This window comes from Arvicola amphibius, chromosome 14, assembly GCF_903992535.2.
Source record: "Arvicola amphibius chromosome 14, mArvAmp1.2, whole genome shotgun sequence".
Classification (NCBI taxonomy): domain Eukaryota; kingdom Metazoa; phylum Chordata; class Mammalia; order Rodentia; family Cricetidae; genus Arvicola; species Arvicola amphibius.
Window position 1 is genome coordinate 9,403,488 of NC_052060.1, and position 24,985 is coordinate 9,428,472.

The 24,985-nt window shown below is 42.4% G+C and overlaps 1 protein-coding gene across 1 annotated transcript; it reads left to right on the forward strand.

Moving 5' to 3' along the window:
* Positions 1–750: 750 nt before the first annotated feature.
* Fmo5 (flavin containing dimethylaniline monoxygenase 5) lies at positions 751–24,628 on the forward strand. Its single transcript, XM_038310784.2, has 9 exons — positions 751–868; positions 971–1,132; positions 7,160–7,348; positions 8,782–8,944; positions 10,343–10,485; positions 11,045–11,244; positions 14,804–15,156; positions 18,675–18,747; positions 21,675–24,628. Exons 2-9 carry the CDS (start codon positions 998–1,000, stop codon positions 22,018–22,020), a joined length of 1,602 nt encoding a protein of 533 aa, XP_038166712.1. The 5' UTR covers positions 751–868; positions 971–997; the 3' UTR covers positions 22,021–24,628.
* Positions 24,629–24,985: the final 357 nt, after the last annotated feature.

Below are 24,985 nucleotides of genomic sequence, written 5' to 3' on the forward strand. Positions count from 1 at the left end.
TTTAAACCATGGCTGGCGAATCCTCAAAAACTGTTACCATTGGTCTGGAAGGGAGAGACCAGTAAATCAGAACCAAAGACAGACATTGGCTGGCACCAAACCGTTTTGAGCAAAGTCAACACACGGAGTAGTGTTATACAAGGCGGATCATGATTCAGGGCTTCATACATGACTTGTGGGGATTTTTAGAAAGAAATCACGTTAAAAGGAAAACATATGCATTTAAGTGAAATTATGTGTGTGTGCTTCGATCTCTGGGTCTGACCTGGAAGCCTCTTTACCTAGGAAGGTACACTTGTCACTGCCCCGCCTCCCTCCTGCTCCCTCGCCCCGCCCCCAGGCATCAGCTCCGCACACAGTAATCTTAAATTCTTACTGTAGTATCAACTGGTCTCTGAAGTGGGGAGAGGAGAAGGAGCCAGGATAGAGCACCTGTTGGAAGGAACTCTAGAAAAGGAACTTTCTTCTTGTCAGTATTTGGAGCAAGCTTAGCTTCTGGAGTTTAGCGGGTCTTTATCACTTTAAAATAAAAGCAGGAAGTTGAAAGCAGGCACAGAAAGAAAAGTGGGAAGGGATGGAGCTGGAGGGCCGTTCTCCCTTTGTGGATACTAAGGAAAAGCTGAAGAGTAAAACGCATACAATATTACTCTGTTTACTGTTTTCATTTCTTCCCAAAACATTGAGCTGTTTTCCTTTATAGAAGAAGGGTGCACGCCCTCGGGTGGGCGGGATAGGAGGTGGGGCGGTACAGCCCCTCCCCAGTGGCCACTGCTGTATTTAGCTGAGACCTTGCCCCTCTCCAGAGAGCAAAGCCCAGTGCTCACTGAGCAGCGCCCTGAGCCTGTACTTCCCCTCGAGGACCCACTAGGTCGGTCCTCAAACTCATGTCTCGTTATATTTATTTGTGTGTCATGGCCCAGGTCTTCCATGTGGCTTGATGTGTGTTCACTCTCTCTCTTCTCTTCTCTAGGACAAGTGCCGCTGACCCAGCTTCACCATGACCAAGAAAAGGATCGCTGTAATTGGATCAGGAGCAAGTGGGCTCGCCTGCATCAAGTGCTGTCTGGAAGAGGGCTTGGAGCCTGTCTGCTTTGAAAGGTCTGATGACATCGGAGGACTGTGGAGGTTCCAGGTAAATCTCCTGAGCCCCTACTGCTGAAGGACTCCTGTGTATAATCCCGTACACGGAATAAGGAAGACGGTGACTGAATTCTGCCCTGGCAACTGTCACCTCAGATTTTAGGCCTGTTCCTTTCTCTGGGCTGGTTGCAAAATGAAACACAAATGTCAGTTATTTTCCTTTTCCTGTCGCCATGAAAATGGTTTTGTTTGCTTGTGTGTTTCTGAACTTCCCTGCTATTCAAAAACGGGAAAAAAAAACAATCTGTGAAGTGGAGAAGCTGCAAACATTAGAAGTTGCCTTCCATGACAGCAGATGACGAGCCGACCGTCTGCTTGAGATTCTTTCTGTCTTCCTTTCTATTAGAAGCAATTCCTGGGCTGGGGCTGGAGAGATGGAGCAGCAGGTAAGGGCGCTTGCTCTGAACTCTATGACAGTTTACAAGCTCCGAAGTCCAGCTTCAGGGGACCTGACAACCTCTTCTGACCTCCTCAGACATCGGGTGTGAACGTAGTACACAAACATGCAGGCAGGCAAAGCACTCACACATATAAAATAAAAAGAAATAATATATATTTTTAATCCTGAGGGTGGGGAGATGGCTTTTCTAGAAAATGCCAAAGGTTTACTGCTAGAAGACCTGAGAAGAGAAGGTCAAATTCCTCGAACTTTGCTCCCGCCTCTCTCCTTTAGTCCACTGGGTTTCATCTGAACCCTATGCTTTTACAACTGGGCAAGTTGTTAGTATGTGTTGAAAATAGTAGCTGGGCACATTGCTGGATGTCTTTGATCCCAGCACTAGGGAGGCAGAGGCAGGCCAATCCCTTTGAGCTGGAGGTCAGCCTGGTCTACACAGTGAGCTCAAGACTAGCCAGGGCTTATGTAGAGAGCCCCTATCTCAATCAAACAAACAGAACCAAAGAAGCCACTTTCTGCTGGAGTGAGAGCTGTCTTATTAAATGAATATCGGCCACCCTCAGTGATTTTCAAACTGGCAAGCACTGAGCTTGCATCTTGAACTCACTTTCAGAATGGTGTTGAGGTGCCAGGAGTGTGTTTCGTTTTTCACCAAGTCCAGCAGTGCCAGCCACCTCCTTAGAAGAAGCTGCATAGCACCGCTCAGTTGAACAGAAGTGCAGCCCTGCATCACGGCCCTGGGCAGAGAGACGTCCACTATGTTCGGCATTCATCCTTATTGAGAGGGAGAACGGGTGCCTTTAGGAGATCCCCCATTCCTCTATCAGCCTCGGGCATGGGATGAAAAGCTTGAGGGCACGATTTCAGCTTCAAAGCCTTTGTCTAGCATCTAGAAAGAGTGTGACTTTGGGGAAATCACTTACCTTCTCCGTGTCTGCTCTTCCTGCAAGAAAGATCTTACGTAGAGCTTACTGTATAAAGTTATTGTGAACAGGAAGTTACTGAGTAATTGGTCGCTTCTGACAGTGCTGGGTGCACAGGGCAGCATGCCAGATATTATCCATCAGGCCTAGACTTGGACATGCATCTTAGTACCTCTGCTAAACTTCAGGGCCAGGATTAGTAATTCTCAGGCAAGCCTAAAACCAACACACGAGCAGAGGAAGCCGGGAGAGTATCCAACAACCTGACATTGGTTTGTGATTTAGGTTGCTAAAGTGGCTTGAAATCATTATCTTCTAAAGATCTAATCAGAAAATCATGTATTTTCTGATTGTCCTCTTGGCAGAATTGCACTACCTTATGAGCAACAGTCAGCCGTGTTTGCTCATAACGCCCTGGCTTCTGTCAAAACAGCCATGTCTTCAAGGCTCAGATTACATTCTAGAGCCGCTCGGGGCACCCGGCATGTATCAGCCTCCTAATAGACTTATGTTTAAATCAGTGCCTGTGCCAGGCTTAATGGCCCACAGCCTTCATCCCAGCACTCAGGACGCAGAGGCAGGCAGATTTCTGAATTGATATAGATAGACAAACAAACTACTAAACGAGAATTTAAATTCTAGCTAGGCCATTTAAAATACAGTGACCCATACCTTTGATCCAAGCACTCAGGAGGCACAGGCAGGCAGATCTCTGTGAGTTCAAGGCCAGCCTGGTATATATAGGATGATCCAGGACAGTCAGAGATACATTGTAAGATCCTGTCTCAAAACTAACGAGTCCCTGAGGAGTATACTGTCCTGGCGTCTGCTCGGGATGCTCCAGGAGCTGGGAACCCTCATTCTCCCACTTGTCCATCACACGGTTGTGGAAGCTGAGATATTGGACACTCATGGTTTACTAGACATTTCACATGGCTAGTAATCATTATAGTGATTCCCTGAGAATCTATTTATTGACATCTATCGCCACCCCCATGCTTATTATCTGGAGTCTTGTCCTTCTCTCCACACCATCAGCTTTAAGTTAGTTAATCAGCTAATTGTGGCTGTCCCATACAGACTCGATCCCAGCACTTCGGGCTCTCCCCTTGGCAGCAAGTACCCTGTTAAGAACACCAGAGTTCCCTTTTCAGTGACGGGTCCTTGGGTTTGGATATTTTCTTTCATTCTCAGATGCCACAGCTCCTACTTTCCTCTTCCTCTTTGTTTCAGCTATCATGCAAATCTACTTTCAGATGTCACCGTGTGTCTTTTGCTATCTCTGTTCTTTTTCTGTTTAGACTACAAAACTAGTATTGCCTCCTTCATGTTATAGATTAATACTTTCTGATACTAATTTTATAAGTTTTCTTAAGGCATCGTGGCTCACATCTGTGACCACTTGGGACATTGTCTAGTTCCCCTATTGTTAGCGTCTTAACCCTAATTTTTCATGATTGGCGGGTCAGTACCCATAAGCCCACGCTGCACTTAGATCTATTTGGTTCTTCCTGCTGCTGGTTTTGTTCGTTTTTTGTTGTTGTTGTTGTTGTTGTTTTGTTTGTTTTGTTTCTATTCCAGGACCCCTATAATATTTGATAGTCATGTCTCTCCGGGCTCCTCTTGGCTATGATGATTTCTTAGGCTTTCTTACTTCGTTACTTTTGCTTCCTTGGTTTTGATATCCTCGGCAGATTTGGGGAGGATTGGTCGGGTATTTTGTAGAATCTCCTTAGAATGAGTCTGATATTTTTCTCATAGCCGGCCTGAGGTTCTTCCGTTTGGAAAGGACGATCCTCGAGGTGAAATCCTGTTCTCAGTGTGATCATTCTTGTTGTGACTTTGCACTGTTTGTGTTAACCTTTGTGTCTGAACTTGTAGTGGAGTGTGTCGGGCTTGACCGCTGCGAAGTTCAGCCCCATTTCTGCCTTCGGAGGAAAGTTACTATGACCAGCCACACTCAGGACTGTTGGCTACTTCCAGGAGTCTTCAGAATCCATTTGCTGAAAGCTATACACTGGTTGCTGCGTTGCTGCCAGGACCATGCTGTGTCTTCAGGGGAAGGCAGGGGAGCAGGCACCTTAACAGTATTTATTCTTCCAACCCACCAAGACAACAGCTTTCATTTATTTCAGCCTTTGATCGGTCTTTATCTCTATTTTGTAGTTTATTCATCTATACATCTTTCGTTAGATCTATGCCTAAGTATTTAATAGGGGGATGGCCTGGTAAATGATGTATTTTTAAAGATAAAAATTCCAACTGCTCATTTCTTGCATACAAGTAGTCTACTTACTTGTTTATTTTTGAGGGTCTTTCTCTGTAGCCCAGGATGGCCTCATATTTATTTTATGTAGCCAGGATTCTTCTGCTCATCTTCCAAGTACTGCGCTTAACAAGTCTGAACTACCAAGCCTGGTCATGTAACTGACTGTGTACCTCTCTCTCTCTCTCTCTCTCTCTCTCTCTCTCTCTCTCTCTCTCTCTCTCTCTCTCTGTGTGTGTGTGTGTGTGTGTGTGTGTGTGTGTGTGTGCGCGCACACATGCATGTACAAGTGTGCACATTTGCAGGTTCATATGTGTGCAAACTTAAGCTTTGTTCCTCAGGCATGGTCCATCTTTTATGAGAGATGGTCTCTTTCTCCCACTGGCCTTGCACTTGCTAAGCAAGCAAGGCTGCTGGGCAGCAAGACCCCGGGGGCCGTCTGCTTCCAGCTCTTTGATGTTGTAATCGCAAACACCTGGCACCACACCTGGCATTTTTTTCATGTAGGTTCCAGGAATTGAACTTAGGTCTCCATGCTTTCAAGATAAGCACTGAAACTGAGCCGTCCCCTAGGCTGCAGTGACTTGGAGTTGACCTTGTTTTGTATGACCTGCCTGTAATCCAATAGTTGCAGTTTTATTTTTTTTATTATTCTTTGGGATTTTTTTTTTTACATCAATGCCTACATAACTGGTCACAAAGTTAGTTTTTGTTTCCTCTTTCATGACTTATAGGGCTTCCAGTACATGCTTGCCTGTGACAAGAAAGGACATCCTTGTTCTTAATCAAATTAACATACTTAGGGACTTGGGGAGATGACCCAGCAATTAGGGGCACTGGCTATTCTTCCAGAGGACTTGGGTTCAATTCCCAGCACCCACATGGTAGCTTATCGCTGTCCGTAACTCTAATTCCAAGGGATCTAATGCCTTCACATCAGTGCACACAAAAGAAAGTTAAATTATGTTTTAAAGCTTAAATCACTTAGTCTCTCACTACTAAGCACAATATTACCTGCTTGCATGTTTTAAATTGTTTTTATTGACTTGAGGAAGTGTCTTTCTATACTAGTCTGCTGAGAGTTTTACTTTATCATGAGTGTTTTACAAATATTTTAATAAAAACAAAAGAAAAAATCCTACCTTTTAAACTATTTTTCTTATTAAAATTATATGCATAAATTATATATAATTAATACATTGTACTCAAAAATATGCATTAAATAAGGGAGAGAGTATATAACAAATAATTATATAAAAAGTATATATATATAAATGATTAGGATGTACATTTAATTTCATGGGACATATTACTTTCTCACTTAAAGTTATAGCAGGCCACTTTCAATATTTTTACATATATTTAAAATTTGTAGGGTCTTGTGTATGTGTGTGCATTTGTGTATGCATGCATGCATGTTTTGTGCATGTTTGTGTGCACATCCACATGTTTGTGCATGCATATATAAGTCACCCTCCTTTTTATTTATTTGTTTGTTGTTTATTTATTTTTGAGACAGTGTTTCTCACTGGAACATTGGTTTGCTGGTTAGGCTAGCGAACTCCAGAAATCTCCACCTCCTCAGTGCTGGGATTATAAACATGCACCAGCACACCTGACATTTGTTTTGTTTTGAATGTGTATGGGTGGTTTGCCTGAATGGATGTCTTTGGCACCGCATGTGTGTGTTCAGAGGCCAGAAGAGGATATCCAGTTTTTTGGAACTGGCGTTACAGATTGTTGTGAGCTTCCACGAGAGTGCTGGGAAGTGAACCTGGATCCTCTGCCAGAGCAGCCAGTGCTCTCAAGTGCTGATCCCCCTGCAGCCTCACACCTGATTTATAGGTGGTAGAATGTTTTCTGACGATGCTGCAATGTGTGTGGGCAGTCTCACTTTGGACTTGCATATTGTAATCAGAGGATGGCGGAGACAGACTCTTTACACAGTTAGAACTTCAGTATGGATGGCTGGGGTTCATTGGAGCTAGCTGGATAATTCTCAGTTTCAGATATTCTCTCCATGGGCCTCTGATGCTTCCTAACAGGACAGTGGTCTCAGGATAGCTGGACTGCTTCTATGGGTTTTGGTTCTCACCAGAGGGAGCTTTCAAAGCGACTCAACCAAGTACTGCAAGATTGCTTATGATTTGGTCTTGGAAGGTACTGAATTCTGCGTCAACTTTATGCTGCTGGCTAAAAGAAAGTTATAAAGACAATTCAGTTTCAAGAGCAAAGAAATGACTGCAAGGGAGACAGATATTGGGATATGTGGCAGTGCGTGCGTGGTGTGTGTGTGTGTGTGTGTGTGTGTGTGTGTGTTGGTTAAAATCCGTTTCACTCAGATAATTTAGATAACTTTACCATGCTCTTGGCTACTTACAAACCATGAGGTTGAGTCTCAAGTTGCCATAAAAAACGTCTTATTTGCCACAGGAAAGCCGTGAGGAAGGAAGGGCCAGCATTTACAAGTCCGTGGTCATCAACACCTCTAAGGAAATGATGTGTTTCAGCGACTACCCCATCCCAGACCATTACCCCAACTTCATGCACAACTCTCAGGTCCTCGAGTACTTTAGGATGTATGCTAAAGAATTTGACCTACTAAAATACATCCAGTTCAAGGTAAGAGATTTCGTTTGCTTCCTGCTCGAAATCATTTGTCAGGTCAATGAATCACGAAGCTTCATTTGCCCGTGTTATCTGTCAAGACTGGCTTGAAATAGGCATGTATCTCTATTCTTGCCAAAGACACCTTGAATTATGGTCCTTAACTTGGCAAATGAGTTTCTTAGACAAATGAGTTTCTCATCTTCAATTTCTATAAATTTTCTTGTCTATAAAACAATACGATTATCCCAGATAGTTCCTGGTTCCTTCTTTCTGTGAAGTTTTCTGTCATGTCTCTTTAATCTGTAATCATAGCCATAAAATAACACATATTTATGACTTCTGGCAAAAGCCCAAACCGTCTCCTCGCTATTCTGTCCAAAGTAACATTCAACAACAACTTCCAAAGCCAGGAATTTGTAGCCCATGGTTGTCCTTTGTTTAAGAGAGACACATCTTGAATAAGTTTGACACTGTACCGAGCAGTAAAAAATGGAGAGACAAAAAACGAGGCGGAGAAAAATTGTATGATCTATAGAATTGCTAAAGATGAAGGGGCACAACAAAGGCGGCACACGCTGAGGAGAGCTGCCCACAGCTGCCCGTCAGGACACACAAGACTGCTGGGAAGTTTGTCACAGAACAGATTCTATCCGGACTGTGTCTCCAGGGGTGAAGAGGGATCGGCCAAGAGAAGACGGAACGAAGGTGTGATCCAAGCAGAAGCACTGACCTGTGTAAATGCTCGTGACAGAGAGAACTTGGTGTAGTTCAAGATGTCAGGGCTTGGCGGGATCTCTTTCAGTCCGCTAAGACAGCTTGCCCACGGCTCCAGATGCACACCATTTTTGTTATGTTGTGCAGAGTAACCCATATTTGCTTATTGATTTATTTATTCTACAAAGTTAAAAATTATCCCGCCAATTACCGCATCTCATAGCCTCTTTAGAGTCTCTCGTGAAATGAACAGCTGTAGAAGGCAGAGAAAGACTCCATTTCAGACAATGAGGGCCATTAGAGTTATGTTATGTTCCCGATAGAGAGGGAGATCTGTATCTGAGTCATATGTTCAAGGTCAGCCACTGCAAACAGGACTGGGATAAACAGACATGGTGGTGGGGAATATCAAGGGATGGAGGAGGAATGGATCGTTTGTGCCTATGTCACTAATGCCTGGGAGAAGCCTCTGGTTTTATTCAGGTACTGCGGAACAATAGGACACAGACGAAGACACCTAGCAATCTGTATTTGTTCTGGAAGCATTCGATTGCTTATCCAATTTTATAGCCTGCCCTGTTAATATCTGAGTATGTGAATCAAATATCCCTTCGGAAGCCCTATCAGTGATGGAGCCTGTGACAGTCCCTTTTGTACTACTCTGCAGGGAGTTGTGTCAGGGAAGACATATACTCTATAGACGATGGTTACAGTTCCCTGTCCCTTTCTAGACCACAGTGTGCAGCGTGAAGAAGCAACCTGACTTCTCTACTTCAGGCCAATGGATGGTGACCACTGAATGTGGAGGGAAAAAGCAGGCGGATGTCTTCGATGGAGTCCTGGTTTGCACGGGCCATCACACAGATGCTCACCTACCCTTGGAAAGCTTTCCTGGTGAGTAACCTACCACGAGGGAAGATAATGCCGCCATGACTGTTACCTGACCCCTGAGGAGGAGTGGGAGGGGCACGAGCTGAGCGATTCTTAAAAATAAGGTCTTGCCCTAATTAAATACATTCCCCTGAGGATGTCAGGGCAATGTGTATTGCTGCCATTTTGGAAGTGGACACGGTGACAGTTTGAAAGGCTAGAGGAGGTCTGTGTATCATCATGAGCCACAGATGTCATTGTTTGGCATTGACCTATGCCATGGTAGTCCCATAATATTGTGACGGAGGTGCAGAGTTCTGTGGTTTTGAAAGGGCTTAGCCACTGTGACGCTGAAGCCCCAAGTGCTGTTGGTAGGGTGTGGTGTAGACCAACCTGCTCTACTGTCAAGTTGCTTAAGATTATAGCTTGTAGGCCTGTTATATGCGTAACACTAGACAATGAGCAACTTACTTGTCCTGCACTTACTGTACTGTACTTGCTGTGATTCTTCTTGCATTTAAAAAGTGTGTTATAGAGTCATAGGCCATATTATGGCAGCCACAGCCTCCCACACTCATGCTTATTGTGTCTTTCTATTGATGTGTGCCATCTAGGTGTGTATCGTGTCTGTCCGGTGATGAAATCTAATTTCAACATGTTTCTAGAATGATTATGTTCCCGCCAAACAGCACATGACTGGACTGTGTTTTCCTCAGGACCTAAAGAAAATCTAGAGTTCTTGATTAGTACTAGCTGGAATTAGAGATTTTTCATCAACTGAAGAAGAAGGAAAAAAAACAGAAATATTGAATTTCTAAAAATGAAGTGAAAGCTTAAAGCATTTCATTTCATGTTTCTGGACTTTTACCTTCAAAAATATATTCTACATATGCCCTATACACACATAAAAATGTGGGAGTGAGGGCTGGAGAGATGGTTCAGTGGTTAAGAGAACTGGCTGCTCTTCCAGAGGTCCTGAGTTCAATTCCCAGCAACCATATGGTGGCTCATAACCATCTGTAATGAGATTTGATGCCCTCTTCTGGCCTGCAGGCATACATGCAGACAGAATACTTTATATATAATAAATAAATAAATCTTTTAAAAAAAGAAGTAAAAATATTTTTTTAAAACAAATGTAGCAATGAAAAGAGAAAGGGTAGTGGAGGCTTTCTGAGCCTGTCTGGAATTGTGTCTGCAAATTCAAAATGCAAATTATTTATGATGGGGAAATCCAAAAGGCAATGAGAGAAGCAAAGGAGCAAACATATTGAGAAAGGTTAGAGAGCTGCTCAATAAAGGGAGAATGTGGGAAATCTAAGTTTAAGCTTTAAGCACCACAAAAGAAGCAAAACATGGGATTTGGCAGATAATGTCCTCATACAAACCATCCCCTGATAATTATTTTCTTTTCTCTTGTAGGAATTGAAAAGTTCAAAGGAAAGTACTTTCACAGCCGAGACTATAAGAACCCAGTAGAATTCACTGGGAAGAGAGTCATTATAATTGGCATTGGGAATTCTGGAGGGGATCTGGCTGTCGAGATCAGCCACACAGCCAAGCAGGTATGCATCAATAATTGGTTTTTGCTTCACTCTTACCAAGGAAGAAGATCCAGGAATGAACACAGAGACCTACACATGGCCCTCCCAGGCCAACAGCAAACACATGGGGCTTGTTCACGGCAAGTTGCAGCTTTAGGGTTGATGCTGAATATATAAAACCTAGAAATCAAAATTTTCAAATGAACCTAGGAATTTCATTGTATCAAGGAAGTTTGACATAATGCTCTTTAAAGACTTTTTATTATACTGTGTGTGTGCACGCGCACACGCATGTGTATATCAATCTGTCTGTCTCTGTGTGTGTGCATTTGTTTAGTAAGGAGGGTGCTAGTTAGTTCCTGGCTGCTTAGCCCCAAAATAACCACACAGATACTGTATTAATTAAATCACTGCTTGGCCCTGAATTTAACCCATTTCTAGCAATCTGTGTATCGCCACAGTTGGAACTTAACTTTTACAATTATTTGCTTTGTGTGGGGTAAGAGGAGTACAAAAGCATGGGGCTGCTTTGGAAGAGCTGTGAGTTATACTGCTCAAAACGGTGTTTCCCATATCCCAGGTCTTCCTCAGTACCAGGAGAGGAACTTGGGTCCTGAACCGCGTGGGGAAACATGGATATCCGATCGATATGCTAATCTCTTCTCGACTTACCTACTATTTGTCAAAGATCTGCAGTTCATCGATAAAAAATGGATATTTGGAAAGACAGATGAACCAAAGGTTTAATCATGAAATGTTTGGCCTGAAGCCCAAACACAGGTATGTTCCCAGGATGGGAGAGGGGCTGGAGATGGCCAAGGCACACAAATGACCATTGCTGACATGGGCACATAGGAGAAGTACCTTTACCCCGATATTAAGACACCCATAGAATCAGCAGTCTGTTTTCCAGATTGTTAGTCTGTGGGTTTTCAGCTGATCATCCTTCGGGATGGTAACTGGTGTCTCGCGGTATCCGTTCTTTACATATGCACTCATCAAGAGCAAAGACACAGCAGTAGAGGTCAGTGCATCGCTTGTCCAGCCAGCCAGCAAGCCTGCTGTGAGCCAGGCGTTCTTCACACTGGGTGTGAAGTCCAGAGGGGAAAGGCAGCACAGTAACAGGGATACAGATGGTGACACCTTGCCCTCTGGAAGACTTTCTATAATCGTAGAGCTAAGTGAATCCCGTGCTCTCCCTCAAACCTTGCAATGACAACTGTAGGCTGGTCTAGTTTTAATGCCCATTTTCTAGGACTATTTTTTTTTAAAAAAAATGAATATTATAGTATCAAAGTAACTTGTCCAAGGTCAACCCAAAAAAGAAATGACAAATTCTGGAAAATGGATGTCCCCTTAAAAACATTAATAAGAAAAACAACAAATATGATTTTTAGAAATTCACACAGAGGCAGATCTGATGGTGCAGGATTCCAATCCTAGCTGCTGGGGAGGCGGAGGCAGGATGACTTCTAGTTCAAGGTCAGCCAGCCTGGGCAGCTTAATGAGAAAAGGTGAAGCAGTTGAGGATACCGCTTTGTAGTAGATCACACACCTACTGCGAGGGAGAGTGCGTTTGATCTCCAGAGCTGTACTATGGGGGGAGTGGGGACAACAGCAAAGCAGGGGCTGTGACAGGAGCAGAGGATGAAACTCGTTTCATTGTTTCCCCCATGTTTCCTTTTTGTTTAAGTGTCAGAGCTACAGAAAAGTTGCACAATTAGCAAACAACACAAAGTCTACCCAAGTACCTCTTACCTAGATTTAAGTATTTGAACAGTTTTCTGTATTTGCTTTTTTTTTTGTCCCCTCTTGAAATATCAATAGGTACACATCCAGACAGCATACACACATACTTAGGTGCATATTTTTAGCCTCGTGAGAGTAAACTGTAATCATTAAAACATGTTACCTAAAATATTTCAGCATATACCACATAAGAAAGCGAACACTCTTTGGTATACCCATACACGAGTATCACAGTCAGGAAATTTAAGATTGATAAATATGTCCAAAAATATTGACATATTAAAGTTTCAACAGTTTTTCCAACAATATTTTGAAGCTTTTTTTTATCCTGTCAAAAATGTGTCACTCACATTACTATAATCTGTCATATAGTTATAATCACTCTTAACCTGAAATAATATTCCTGTTCTCTTTTTCTTAACATAGACCTTTCTAAAAAAAAAAAACCATACAAAGTATTGTTTTATAGATCATCTCTAAATTCTGACTTGTATAATGGCTTTTCCTTTATTATAGTATGTTGGGTAGACTCAGATTCATGAGCCATGAACACTTTTTTTTGTTTGTTTGTTTGGTTTTTTTTTGTTTTTTGTTTTTCGAGACAGGGTTTCTCTGTAGCTTTGGAGCCTGTCCTGGAACTAGCTCTTGTAGACCGGGCTGGTCTCGAACTCACAGAGATCCGCCTGCCTCTGCCTCCCGAGTGCTGGGATTAAAGGCGTGCGCCACCACCGCCCGGCTTCCATGAACACTTTTATATGGTCTGCTAACCAAAGTTTAGAATGAAGTCAGTGCAAAGCCATTCAGATATTTTAAGCGATGCTGCCAAAAGATGATTCAGGGGTTAAGAGCTCTTGCTGCCCTTGCACAGGACTTGGGTTCAGTTCCCAGCACCCACATCAGAGGCTCATAACCCTTTGTACTGTCAGCTCCAGAGGATCCAATGCCTCTGGCCTCTACACACACACACACACACACACACACACACACACACACATATATATATATATAATTAAAAACTATTAAGAAGCAGATACCATAATAATGTCTTTAAGAATGTCCTTTCTGGGATGGAGAGATGGCTCAGAGGTTAAGAGCACTGACTGCTCTTCCAGAGGTCATGAGTTCAATTCCCACTAGCCACATGGTGGCTCACAACCATCTGTAATGAGATCTAGTGCCCTCTTCTGGAGTGCAGGCATACATGTGCAGGCAGAGCACTATGTAAATAATAAACAAATAAATCTTTTAAAAATGTCCATTGTGAAAATGGTGTGGAAAGCTGATGAGATGGCAGTATTCAGAGAACTGTAATGTTCCAGGTGAGAGAAGGAAAAAACTGCCCAGTGGAGGTATAGGCAGATATGGGATTAATAGTTTTGTGGTTTGCATAATTGTGTGGATGTCTGGTTTAGAGATAAAAGATAGTGTCTAGTTAGGATATCTATTGCTGTGAAGAGATACCACGACCATGGCAACTCTTATAAAGGAAAAACATTTAATTGGGGTGGCTTACATTTTCTGAGGCTTAATTTATTATCATGGTGCAACATGGCAGAGAGCAGGCAGACATGGTGCTGGAGAAGGAGCTGAGAGTCCTACATCCTGAGCTGAAGACAACAGGAAGTGAACTGAGACACTGGGAATAGCATGAGCATAGGAGACCTTAAAGCCCGCCCTTATGGTGATATGCTTCCTCCAACAAGGCCACACCTCCTAATAGTGCCACTCCCTATGATCTTCTGGGGGCTAATTCTATTCAAACTACATCAGATAGGGACCAGTTTGGAAAAAGAGAATGAAATCATGAGGTTCGAATGTAGAAAGGAATCTACATAAAGGTTAAAATCCATGCAAGTTAACTGTAACAAAACTGGTCTTTTTAAAAGGACTCAAGAAGCTGGAAGCAGGGATCTGGCACCCTACCCCATACTGTTCCCAGGGGACACTACATACCCCATCAGAAGTGTAGAAAGCTACTTTGACAAACATTCTAAGATCCTAGGGTGTGTAATATTAGGAAGTCACTCAACTCTCCAGGCCCGTTTCCTCATCTCTAAGTCATGGGTAATGACGCCTGCTATACTTCCTTTATAAAGTCAGAGAATCAAGGAATTTAATGCACATAAAAGCTTCCTCTACATAGATTATATGCTGCTATACATATGCAATTTGTTTGTGGTTTGAAAAACTATGATTTAAGTCTATCTCTTGAGCCTTTGGAACGAGAACTGAACATAATATTCATGATCTATTTCCGCCAGTTCTTGAGAGCTGCCTGAAACCTGGTCAGTACCCTTACCATGCCGCAGAACATGGCTATTACCTAAGAAACCACATATGTGCTCCTCAGATAAAACTCTCTGCCCTTCATTCCTGCAGTACCCTTCCTTTCTGAGCCTTCCAGGCCCCGAGGTCCTGATCTGTGCTAAGCTGGTATGAGGTAGACCTTTATCAGCGTCTTTGGCCAGATAGAAGGGGTTAAACACTGGCATGTTTTACCGCCGGAGCACGATCATACTCATGTGCTGATTCCTTTCTCCCCTTCTTCTTGACTCTCACCTTGGTTCTTTGTCTGTCTTACCACTCACAGAGCTCTGAGTCAGCATCCAACAGTCAATGACGAACTGCCAAACCGCATCATCTCTGGCTTGGTGAAGGTGAAAGGGAACGTGAAGGAATTCACGGAGACAGCTGCCATATTTGAGGATGACTCCCGGGAGGATGACATCGATGTAGTCATCTTTGCCACAGGCTACAATTTTTCCTTTCCTTTTCTTGAAGATTCTGTCAAAGTTGTCAAAAACAGGGTGTCCTTGTATAAAAAGGTCTTCCCGCCTAACCTGGAAAAGCCAACTCTCGCAATCATCGGATTAATCCAGCCCTTGGGGGCTATTATGCCTATTTCAGAGCTCCAAGGACGCTGGGCCACTCAAGTGTTCAAAGGTGAGTGATGATATACATTGACAGCTAGGTGAAATGTTTCAGCTATATTTATGCAAGTGCTTTTAAACCTATAGGGTAACAGTGCCTGGAGCAAAGCTAGTGCCGGAAAATTTATTTTAATGAATCTATAGTAGTAATGTGTAACCATAGACATATGTCAAAAAAACACATCAGTAATTTTTCTTAAATAAGCATGCATTTTAATCCCATTGCCGGAAGTACTCAATTCAGAGGTGGGTTTGGCTTAAGAGCTTTGAGATAAAGGTCCTCCAGGTAACTCCAGTGTACACTGGGGACTAGACTCTACTCATCGAGATTGTAAGCAGCTGCTATGTATTTGTGGCAGTAAATGGTTCTTTCATTAGAAATAAAGTCAAATATAGACTATCATGGCTTAATTTCAGCCATATATTAAGAGATGCTTAGAGTCATCTAGTATGTGGAGTATTTAATTTCTCAAATTCCCAATTTCTTCCTCTTATACCCCTCTTTCAGCTTCAGCTGTGTGTAAAAACCCTTCAGAGTTTAGGATATAGACTCGGTATGAGTCGACAGTGTGACGAACCTTCTTGAAGACCCCTTAAATTCAACATCATTGTGGAGTCAGAATGTCTGAGAATAACATAACTGCCCTTTTCTAAGCTGATTAGGAGACATACCTGATGATAAACTTGTGGGGGAAAACATGAAAGAATGTAATGAACAGGAGAAGAGATAACAATGACTTAAGTTGGGAGCGCCCAGGGGGCGGGTACTGGAGTGATGTCTCAACAGTTAAAGGTGTCTGTTACTCTTACAGACGACCCCAGTTCATTGATCAACATGGTGGCTTGCTACCATCCATAACTCCATTTTCAGGGGATCTGATGCCCGATCTCCAGGGGCACTGGGCATGCATAGGGTGCACAGACAGACAGACAATCATACACATAGAATAAAATGACTTAAGGGATTTGGAAACAACCTATCTGAATACTAATGAGACAGAGTGAAAGTTTTCCCTTTAAATAGTCAAATGGATGGCCTATGGAAGAATTAGATTTATTCAGTATTGCTTTGAAAGATCAAACCAGAGCCGTGGATTGAGAGCTTGAAGGCTGTATAGTATCAATTTAACAACAACAACTGGAAAAACATTATTTTTCTGTCAGGCAGTACCATTTCAACATGAGACAGATGGCCTCTGAAATAGTGAGAAAATAGAAAAAGGAGCCAGTGGCTGGGTGGCGATTGGCTATATGTTACGTGGAGGATGCTGTGATGGAGCACAGGCAGAGAAAAACCACTAAAGTTCTTTATATGGTTATAATAGTATCATTTATTACCATCACTGTTTAGTTTAAAATATTCAGAATTTTTGTTGGAATTACAGCTTTCTCTCCCTGCTGAATAATTCTCATGGCATATGGTTAATCAAAAAAATTTCCAATTTCTATCATTTCTTAATTTCTTCCAGTTCTATACAGTGGGTCATATACTGTTAGAGAACACTGGACCAGCAACATTTAAATAGGATTTTTACAATTATGTTTAAAGATGGGAATGCTCTAAAAATAGAGGTGATGAATCAAGGAAGCCCTGCATTAGACTATTCTCCACATCTTTGTCTTTCGTATCTATGGGATTTTTTAAAAAACAAACTGGCTGTCTCTCAGTCAAGAAATAAACCTCTCCCTTCATAATGTGTTTAGTTACTAAAAGTAAAACTTTTGGGTTCATCATGAGAAACAACTTGGAAATCAATCTGCATGTTCTTGAGCATCCCAAGGACCTGTGATGGAAGCATGAAGCATTTACAGTGTGTCCTCGTGGATCTGTAAGGGATAATTCCAGTGACTCAAATGAGGCGACACATGGAAGACAGGGGCGGTTCTGTCTGAATACTCAGTATCTGTGTCCCATATTTAGAGAAGACTATGGGAGAGTTACTGGGTGTTATGGAGCAGCGCCTAGTGCCCATTTACCTGTGAAGAAGGTTGGCTGATCTGTAGTTATTTTGGCTTAAATACTAATTGGACTTCGTCTAGTTGGTCTCATTGGTGTTAAATTCTTACTCTTGGAACAGTTTGCATGTGAGAGCTTAAATTTACTTGTGAAGTTTGAGGATTATGGGTTGCCCATGGCCTTACCTTCAACTCTTATCAAATAACAGAATGTAGGTGGTGAGGGTTACCTTCCATGGGACGTTAGCATAAAATAGCATGTTGGGTCTTTCACTTCCTTCTTCCTCTGAAACATAAAACCTCTTTGTTATCAAGATACCAATGCAGAACTGCATCCCACTCCTGTGGACTTCTATGTTGTGCCTCATTCCTTTTTAGGCTTTTGAGATATTTTTTATTTGCTCATATCTATATATTATCTCCCTACTGAAAGACCACACTAAGGGATCAGTTGGAAGTCAGAGAAAAGTAAATAACTTCCAAGGAAATACAGAGTTGTGGGGCCCAGTCCCAGTGGATACAGCTACAAAAGAACTTCCATATCGAAGGCTCAGGGAACACTTGGGTTGGATAAATTGTAATAGCCAGAGGATCAAGGTGTTTTCTGTGAGACTGTGTCTCCTGGTAATGTCAGAAACTATGCCCATAAAGTCTCACCAGCATGACTGACTAGACACAAACCTAACAAGTAAAACAACAGACATGCCTAAGTGGGCGGGGAAATGACCAGAAGACCTCAGCCCTACGCAAAGAGCTATAGGCAACTAAGAAATACTGAGAGCAGGAGATACAGTCTTCCCCAGGAAAGAGCACACCAATTGGTTATGCAATATCAAATGGTCAGACGTGAAAACGTATACATACAATTAACATTATACAGACTGAACAGGTTATATTTAGGAATATATGCATATACATCTGTGCACGTAATAATACATGAGAAAAAGGTCATACATTGTGAAAGAGGTGTATGAGAGGGTTTGAAGGGAGGGGGGAAATGTAATTGTATTATAATCTCAAAAATAAAAGAAATAATTAAAAAATATCTTGCAAGGCCAGGGCATAATAGAATAAGTGATACACAAAAGTATACAGAGAATGAAAGGGTTCTTATGAAAGGGGATCCGAAATGCTGAGGACCAGAGTGTTCCAGGCTTCAGATTCATGTAATGGGTTCTCTCTGGACTGAGACCGAAATCTAAACATGGAATTAATTAACTTTTTCCTATATACCTTTACACATAACTGTTTTATAAGACTTAATACAGCTGTGCCTGCCTTTTATGTGACCTGCTACATGACATCACTTATCCATTGTGGATTTTTTTAAATTATGGCATCTTCTTCAATATTCAAAAGAAGTTTGTATTTGGGAGCATTTCCAAATTTCTGACTTCCAGATTTAGGATGCTCAACTTTTACCATGGTATTTTGGTAGTGGTAGGACTGAATACATTTTATAATGTCTTCTTAGACCCTGTAATTCTTTTAATTATCCACAGTGTGATATTGTTATTAGCATTATTCCTCATTCGGAAGTAATTAACTCTTCTAGTTTTAATTTTTTGTCTTTAGGGCTAAAGCAGTTACCCTCACAAAGGGAAATGCTAGAAGAAATAAATAAGAGTCGAGAGGAAATGGAAAAAAGGTAAGAAATTCTCCCAGGCACACATTTGAATGCTTTCTCTATGTATTTCTCAGTAAGAACAATATTGTGCTATTATTAGCCTTCATGTGTAGGCTTAAGGATTTCTATTATACTGTGGTATCAGTATAATAATATAGCACCTGCGGTTTCCATGTGGACTAGGAAGGAGAGAGATGCTGATGGGACATGTTTAAAGCCTATGTTTAGGGCATACAAGACGTTCAGTAGGGAAAAAACATAGCATCAGGTATATTACTGATGAGGATGTTTCTCCCTCTTTAACGGCTTTCTCCCGTATGCTTTGTTTTCTCCTGTTTGCAGCTGAAGTCCAGGGGTGGAGTTGCTGAGTCCCGGGCGCTCATCCTTTGCTCCTCCCCCAAGCCCCTGCACTATAACTCAGGGAACCCCTGAAGCTGCTCTCTTGGAGGTCTTTCACAGCTTACCTCCGGCTCCGCTCTGTCCTCGCACTACTGAGAGGACTACTACTCCTTCTTGGAGTGTTTTCTCTCCCTTTTGTGGGGCACAAAACTAGTTTATTTCAACTTCCCTACGCTCATTTCTTCAGCTTCCTAATCTCTATAAAGACCTTCTGACTGTGCGCAGTCCCCAGGGATGTCATTTAACTTATACCGACGGTCAGCTTTGTGCCCATCTTTAGCATTTCATGTGCATGGAGATGATTTACCCCTTGTGACAACCCTGCAAGGAGGCATTGGTGATTTCCTTCTCTTGAACCTTTGTGAATGCTACAGCAGCGCTTACCTCCAACTGTGGTGTAAGTGAATACATGCTTACGAAGTCAGAGCCACTGGAACACCCAGGAAACCGAGTTTGCAAGTTCTTCCCTGTCTCCTCTCTTCCAAAATCCAGTCTCATCTCAGTGATCATCATCTGAGAGCCCCTCTGCCATCTCTCATCAGCTCTACGCAAATTTACTTGGTATCATTTGTTTCTGTCCTTCATTTTGAATTCCTCTATCTTGGCTAGCTCGGCTCAGCTTTCCCTCTCCCTCTCTCTCTCTCTCTCTCACTATTCTACAGTCATCACAGAGCAAAAGGCTGGGTTTTCACTCACTCTCCAGATCCGCTTTGTCCACACAGATGCCACTGGTTACTACGTTTCCCCCACTAAGAACTCTTTAACCCTTGACATCTGCTCTTGGTAAACCATCCCACCTATCTCCAGAAGACCAGTTACTCTCGGAGGATGCCATCCTCTCTCAGCTTCTCGAGATTCCTAAATCGACATTGGTATAGAGAAGCCCTATTCTGTGCACCGCCACTAACTGAGGATCCCATGCTCAAGGAACTTGGTGGCTTTCATATCACATAACATTGCATCCCCTGGCTCTGCCAGGCTTGCCTTTCCCACTGCTGCAGGTAATACCCAGATATTGTATGCTGTAGGAGGAGGCCACTTGTTCATCCCGGTTGCCCAGAACCAAAATAACCACACAGAAACTATATTATTTAAAACATTGCTTGGCCCATTGCTAACTTCTTATTGGCTAACCTGTATATCTTAATTTAACCCATTTCTAGTAATTTGTGTATCACCACATGGCTGTGGCTTACCGGCAAGATTCCAACCAGTGTCTGTCTCTGGCAGGGCTACATGGTTTCTGACTCTGCCCTTCTTTTTCCCAGCATTCAGTTTAGTTTTCCCTGTCTAGCTTTGCTTTCCTATAGCTCTGCTATAGACCCAAAGCAGTTCCTTTATTAACCAATGGTAATCACAGCATACAGAAGGAAATCCCACATCAGTATGCCTATATTCTGTGCCCATTCCCTCCCCCCCACCTTCACTCTGCTGTTTGCCTTACTTACAAACTTCCTTTGTTCTCTCTTCGGCTTTATTTTTTAAGTATTTGTCAGCCCTAGCTCTCTTAACTACCTACATGCCCATTTTGCATCCAGCCTGAAGCCTTATACACATCTGACCTTCTTGAGCATTGTGTCTATGTGTTAAAGAGTCCAGTCTTGTTTTCAGCAGCTGCACCTGAATCTACTGCTGCTTTAGCCAATAACTATAGCAGCTCTGCAGTTACTGGCCGGATTCTCAGGCAGCCAGAACTTTTCTGTCCTGTTAGATCTGTCTCCTGCTGCTGCCACCAAATATATTGTTCTATTTAGCGATAAAGGTGTGCCGCCTGCACCACCAAGAACCGTGCTTGGGCAAGGGTCTGGGGGAGTAAAGAACACACAGAAACATGGGTCACTCTTGAAGCAAGAATGCCAATTTTATTATGTTCCCAGATAGTTTATATAGTGCTCTCCTTGACTAATGGCCAAACCCTGGGGATTTTCTCCTGCAAGCCCACCAGAAACCACTTTCATGTTTTCAAGAACTTGAGAGGGTTCTGTGCTCAGAGTAGCTGCAAGCATAGAAAAACAAGTTGTTTACTACAGGAGGTAAGAGGTCATAGAAAGTTCAGAGTCAGGAGTCAGAGGCCAGGGTGAAAACCTGCTAGCTCAGAGAGATTGAGAAGTAACTAAGTGACCTTCCCTCTTCACTTGTGTCTCATAAAGAGTGTCCCTTCCATCACTCCAAACCAAAAAGGACGACCACACTCAGAGTCCCTCCCTCCAACTTTTTGTGCATCTCTATTCATTTTCTAGACTCCCTCTGACTATGATGACTTTCTGTCAACTAGCTACTAGCTCTGCCTCCTGACCCAAGGTTGACAGTTTTTTTTTAATTAATGCAAACCCAAATTTGGGGTTGATGGTGTGATCAGTTATTCCTGCAGCAGTCTAGTGCACTCTAAGGTCCTTAAGGAAGGTAACATAAGGTCTGCCTAATTCCACAGCTCTTAGCACAATATCAAGCCCACAAATAGACACTCATAAAGCACAGATTGGCTGGTTAGTTGACTGGAACTTTGCCAGAACTGCTGATAGCCTGAGCGTCTGTCTTCTTTGCTTTAGGTATGTGACCAGCCAGCGTCACACCATCCAGGGAGACTACATAGACACCATGGAAGAGATTGCAGAGTTGTTGGGTGTGAGGCCCAATCTTCTGTCTCTGGCCTTCACTGACCCCAGGCTGGCACTGCAGTTACTACTGGGACCCTGTACTCCAGTCCAGTATCGCCTACAGGGCCCTGGGAAATGGGCTAGAGCTCGGCAAACTATACTTACAACCGGAGATCGTGTAAGAAAGCCTCTGATGACGAGAAAGGTTGAAAAGAGCGATTCTGGGGCTTCACTAATGACAGTGCGTGTCTTCGTGCTAGCTGTTGCTTTCTTTGCTCTTCTCCTGGCTTATTTTTAGATGTGGTCGTGTTAGTCTTCTGGCATTCTCTGGAAAGCCTTATCTAGCAACACCTTCAACCTGACAAGACTGAAGACTCAGCTTCCTTCTACTCAGAAATCTCTCTCTCTCTCTCATATCTATCTATCATCTATCTATCTACCTACCTACCTACCTCTCTCTCTCTCTATCTATCTCTCTACCTACCTACCTACCTCTCTCTCTATCTATCATCTATCTATCATCTATCTATCAATCTATCTATCTATCTATCTATCTACCTACCTACCTACCTACCTACCTTGGTTTTCCTTCTGCAATGCTGTGGTTTCATTTATCAATTCATCTTCCTTCCTCTCTTGAGCCTCCACTTTTTCCTTCTGGAAATTCCCAGGCGATGAAGTCAGGTCCTCTTTCATCATCTTTCATATGTCATTAGCAGAAATCTTTTAAAACTTGACTACTGTATGTCTAACCTTGTATACCTAGACTTCAGTTTGTAATAATACATCTTGAAAAAGACTGCTCTTATTATCAAGCACAAACTGGTTACAACTTGACATTGTAACCAAAGCCAACATGTCTATCTCAGGAATTCCTGAAGAAGACAATTCAGCAAGAATTAATCATTTATCCAGGACAGGCTCCAAAGCTACAGAGAAACCCTGTCTCGAAAAACCAAAAAAAAAAAATAAAAATAAAAAAATTAATCATTTAGTGCTGAGGGCTGGATGCAGATTGCGAGAAACTCCTAACTTCATGATTAATACAGTGAGGGCATTGAATGGCAAAATGGAAAACATGTCTTTAGCCAAGTTCTGATGCGTAGCACATGCTTAATAAATACTCATTGATATATATGAATTAAGCTGGCATTCCCAAGTCAATCTAATAAATGACTCCATGGAGTTCTTCTCCTGATAAAATTCACTACCGACCAGATGGTTAATTTTTGTTTTCAATATTATAACTGAATAGGCCCATCTTTAATATGGGTACTGGGAATTTGACTCGGGTCCTCTTGCTTTCATGAACAAGACCTCTCCCCAAGCCACCTCCCTATCCCCTACTTCTGCTTTCTTTAATAAAGAAACTACTAGACCGAGCACAGTGCCACATACCTGGAATTCCAGAACTTAGGAGTTCCAGGCAAAGGCTCATCACAAGTTCAAGACCAGCCTAGTCTAAATAGTGAGTTTCGGGCCAACTAGGTTTGCGTAGTGAGAACTTGCCTCAAATGGCAAAAACAAAACACAAAACAAGGAAAGAAATTGCTCATTCATTTAAGTCATTGAAAGAATTTGGCATCTTCCAATAGGTTGGTTGAAGAATTTGGGGGTTTTGCTTAGCTGTCTTGGCTTGATGTGTAAGTGCCTTTATTAGGATCTAGTAAGACTTTAGCTGAGAAAGTAAGTGACAGCCAGCTGCTGAGGTGGGGTCTGCCAGTATGATTAGTACCCCACCTCCACCCTCTCCTTCCTTCAGAGTCTACACAGTAAGAGTCAATGAGGTCATTTGTGTCAGAAGTTAGAATTAATTTTTACTGACATTAATATTAACTAGGGCATTCTTTCTAGACCAGTTCTTGTGTGCTACAGCGTCATTCAGAAAAACAGGAAATGAACTGTGTGGCAAGCTGTCTTGTCGGGCTACCTTTGGACCACCAGCCCGCAAATAAGGACTCAGAGACTTATTATTAATTAGGAAGACTTAGCCTTAGCTCAGGCATTCCCCCAACATAATTAACCCATTTTTAAAAATTCTTTTTTCTGACACATGGCTCCGTTACCTCTTTTTAGTACAGCACACCCGACTCCCTCTGAGTCTGCTAGTAAAATCGTGCAACTAGATTCCTCCTCCCAGTTTCTCTCTCTCTGCCGGGAAGTCCAGCCTCTACCCTCTACCTCCTGCCTAGCTATTGGTCTGTTAGCAGCATTATTATTATTATTATTATTATTACACCAATCACAGCATCTTCACACAGTGTACAAATATCCCACGACAGAACTGAACTTCAGAAGTTAAGAAGCATCAGCTTATATGCACAGCCTGGATGCCGAGACTGGGGGGGGGGATGAGGGGGAGGGTGCCGGGATTAAGACATGGAGGCTTCTTTTCAGGTAGAAGAACAGCAATCTCTATTTTGTCCTGAGCCTTTTATACATCCACTGCTTCTGTGGAAAACCTCAGACCAGAAAGAACACAAACATCCTTGTCAATTACAGACCACAAGGAAGTTCCGCTGTCAGTCAGGGCGAGTGAGGGCAGCTAGATCACAACACTATCAGGACCACTGAACTTCCTGACTTCCTGGGCATAGGTATCTTCAGAAACAACTGCTGTGTAGTGTGTCTCTAAATGGACTGCTGTCAATCACTGAAGGAGGGGATAAGTTTGAGCAGCTCGAAGAGCAGCATTAGAATAACACAAATTTACAGAAGCAAATATGTAAGAATTCAAACTCTTTCCTAATTTTGCATGTATTTGGACAGCTGCCTAACATTTTTCATGATGTACATTCTGTGAACTTCAGCACTGAGCCCTGGTATGGTTCCTGGGGTCTTTTTCCTTCCCTAATCCTTTTGAAATGGTCTCTCATTATTAAAATGGATCTGAGATTTTCTTTTAATATGAAGACTGCTTTTGTTCGAAAATACACTGAAGCCCTGCCTCTGAGCTTTTCTTCTTTTCAATGTAAAAATTCCTCTCGTTTAGCTCGTAAAGAAAGATACTGAAGAACTGCGCCTCTGGGAATGTTGTCTCTCCTTATCATCAGTAATACCACAGGCTTCTTTCAAATCATGTCATTTTAAATTGATTTGACTCTATCATTCCACTTAGAATGTTTAAAACTACAAATCATCATTGGTTTCTAAACCAAGCTGAAGGCAAGACCAGAACAGAATATTGAGCTACAAAGTGTAGTTCCTGAAGAACATGTACTGATTCATCCATGTACACATTTTGCTCTTCTGGCCGTATTAAA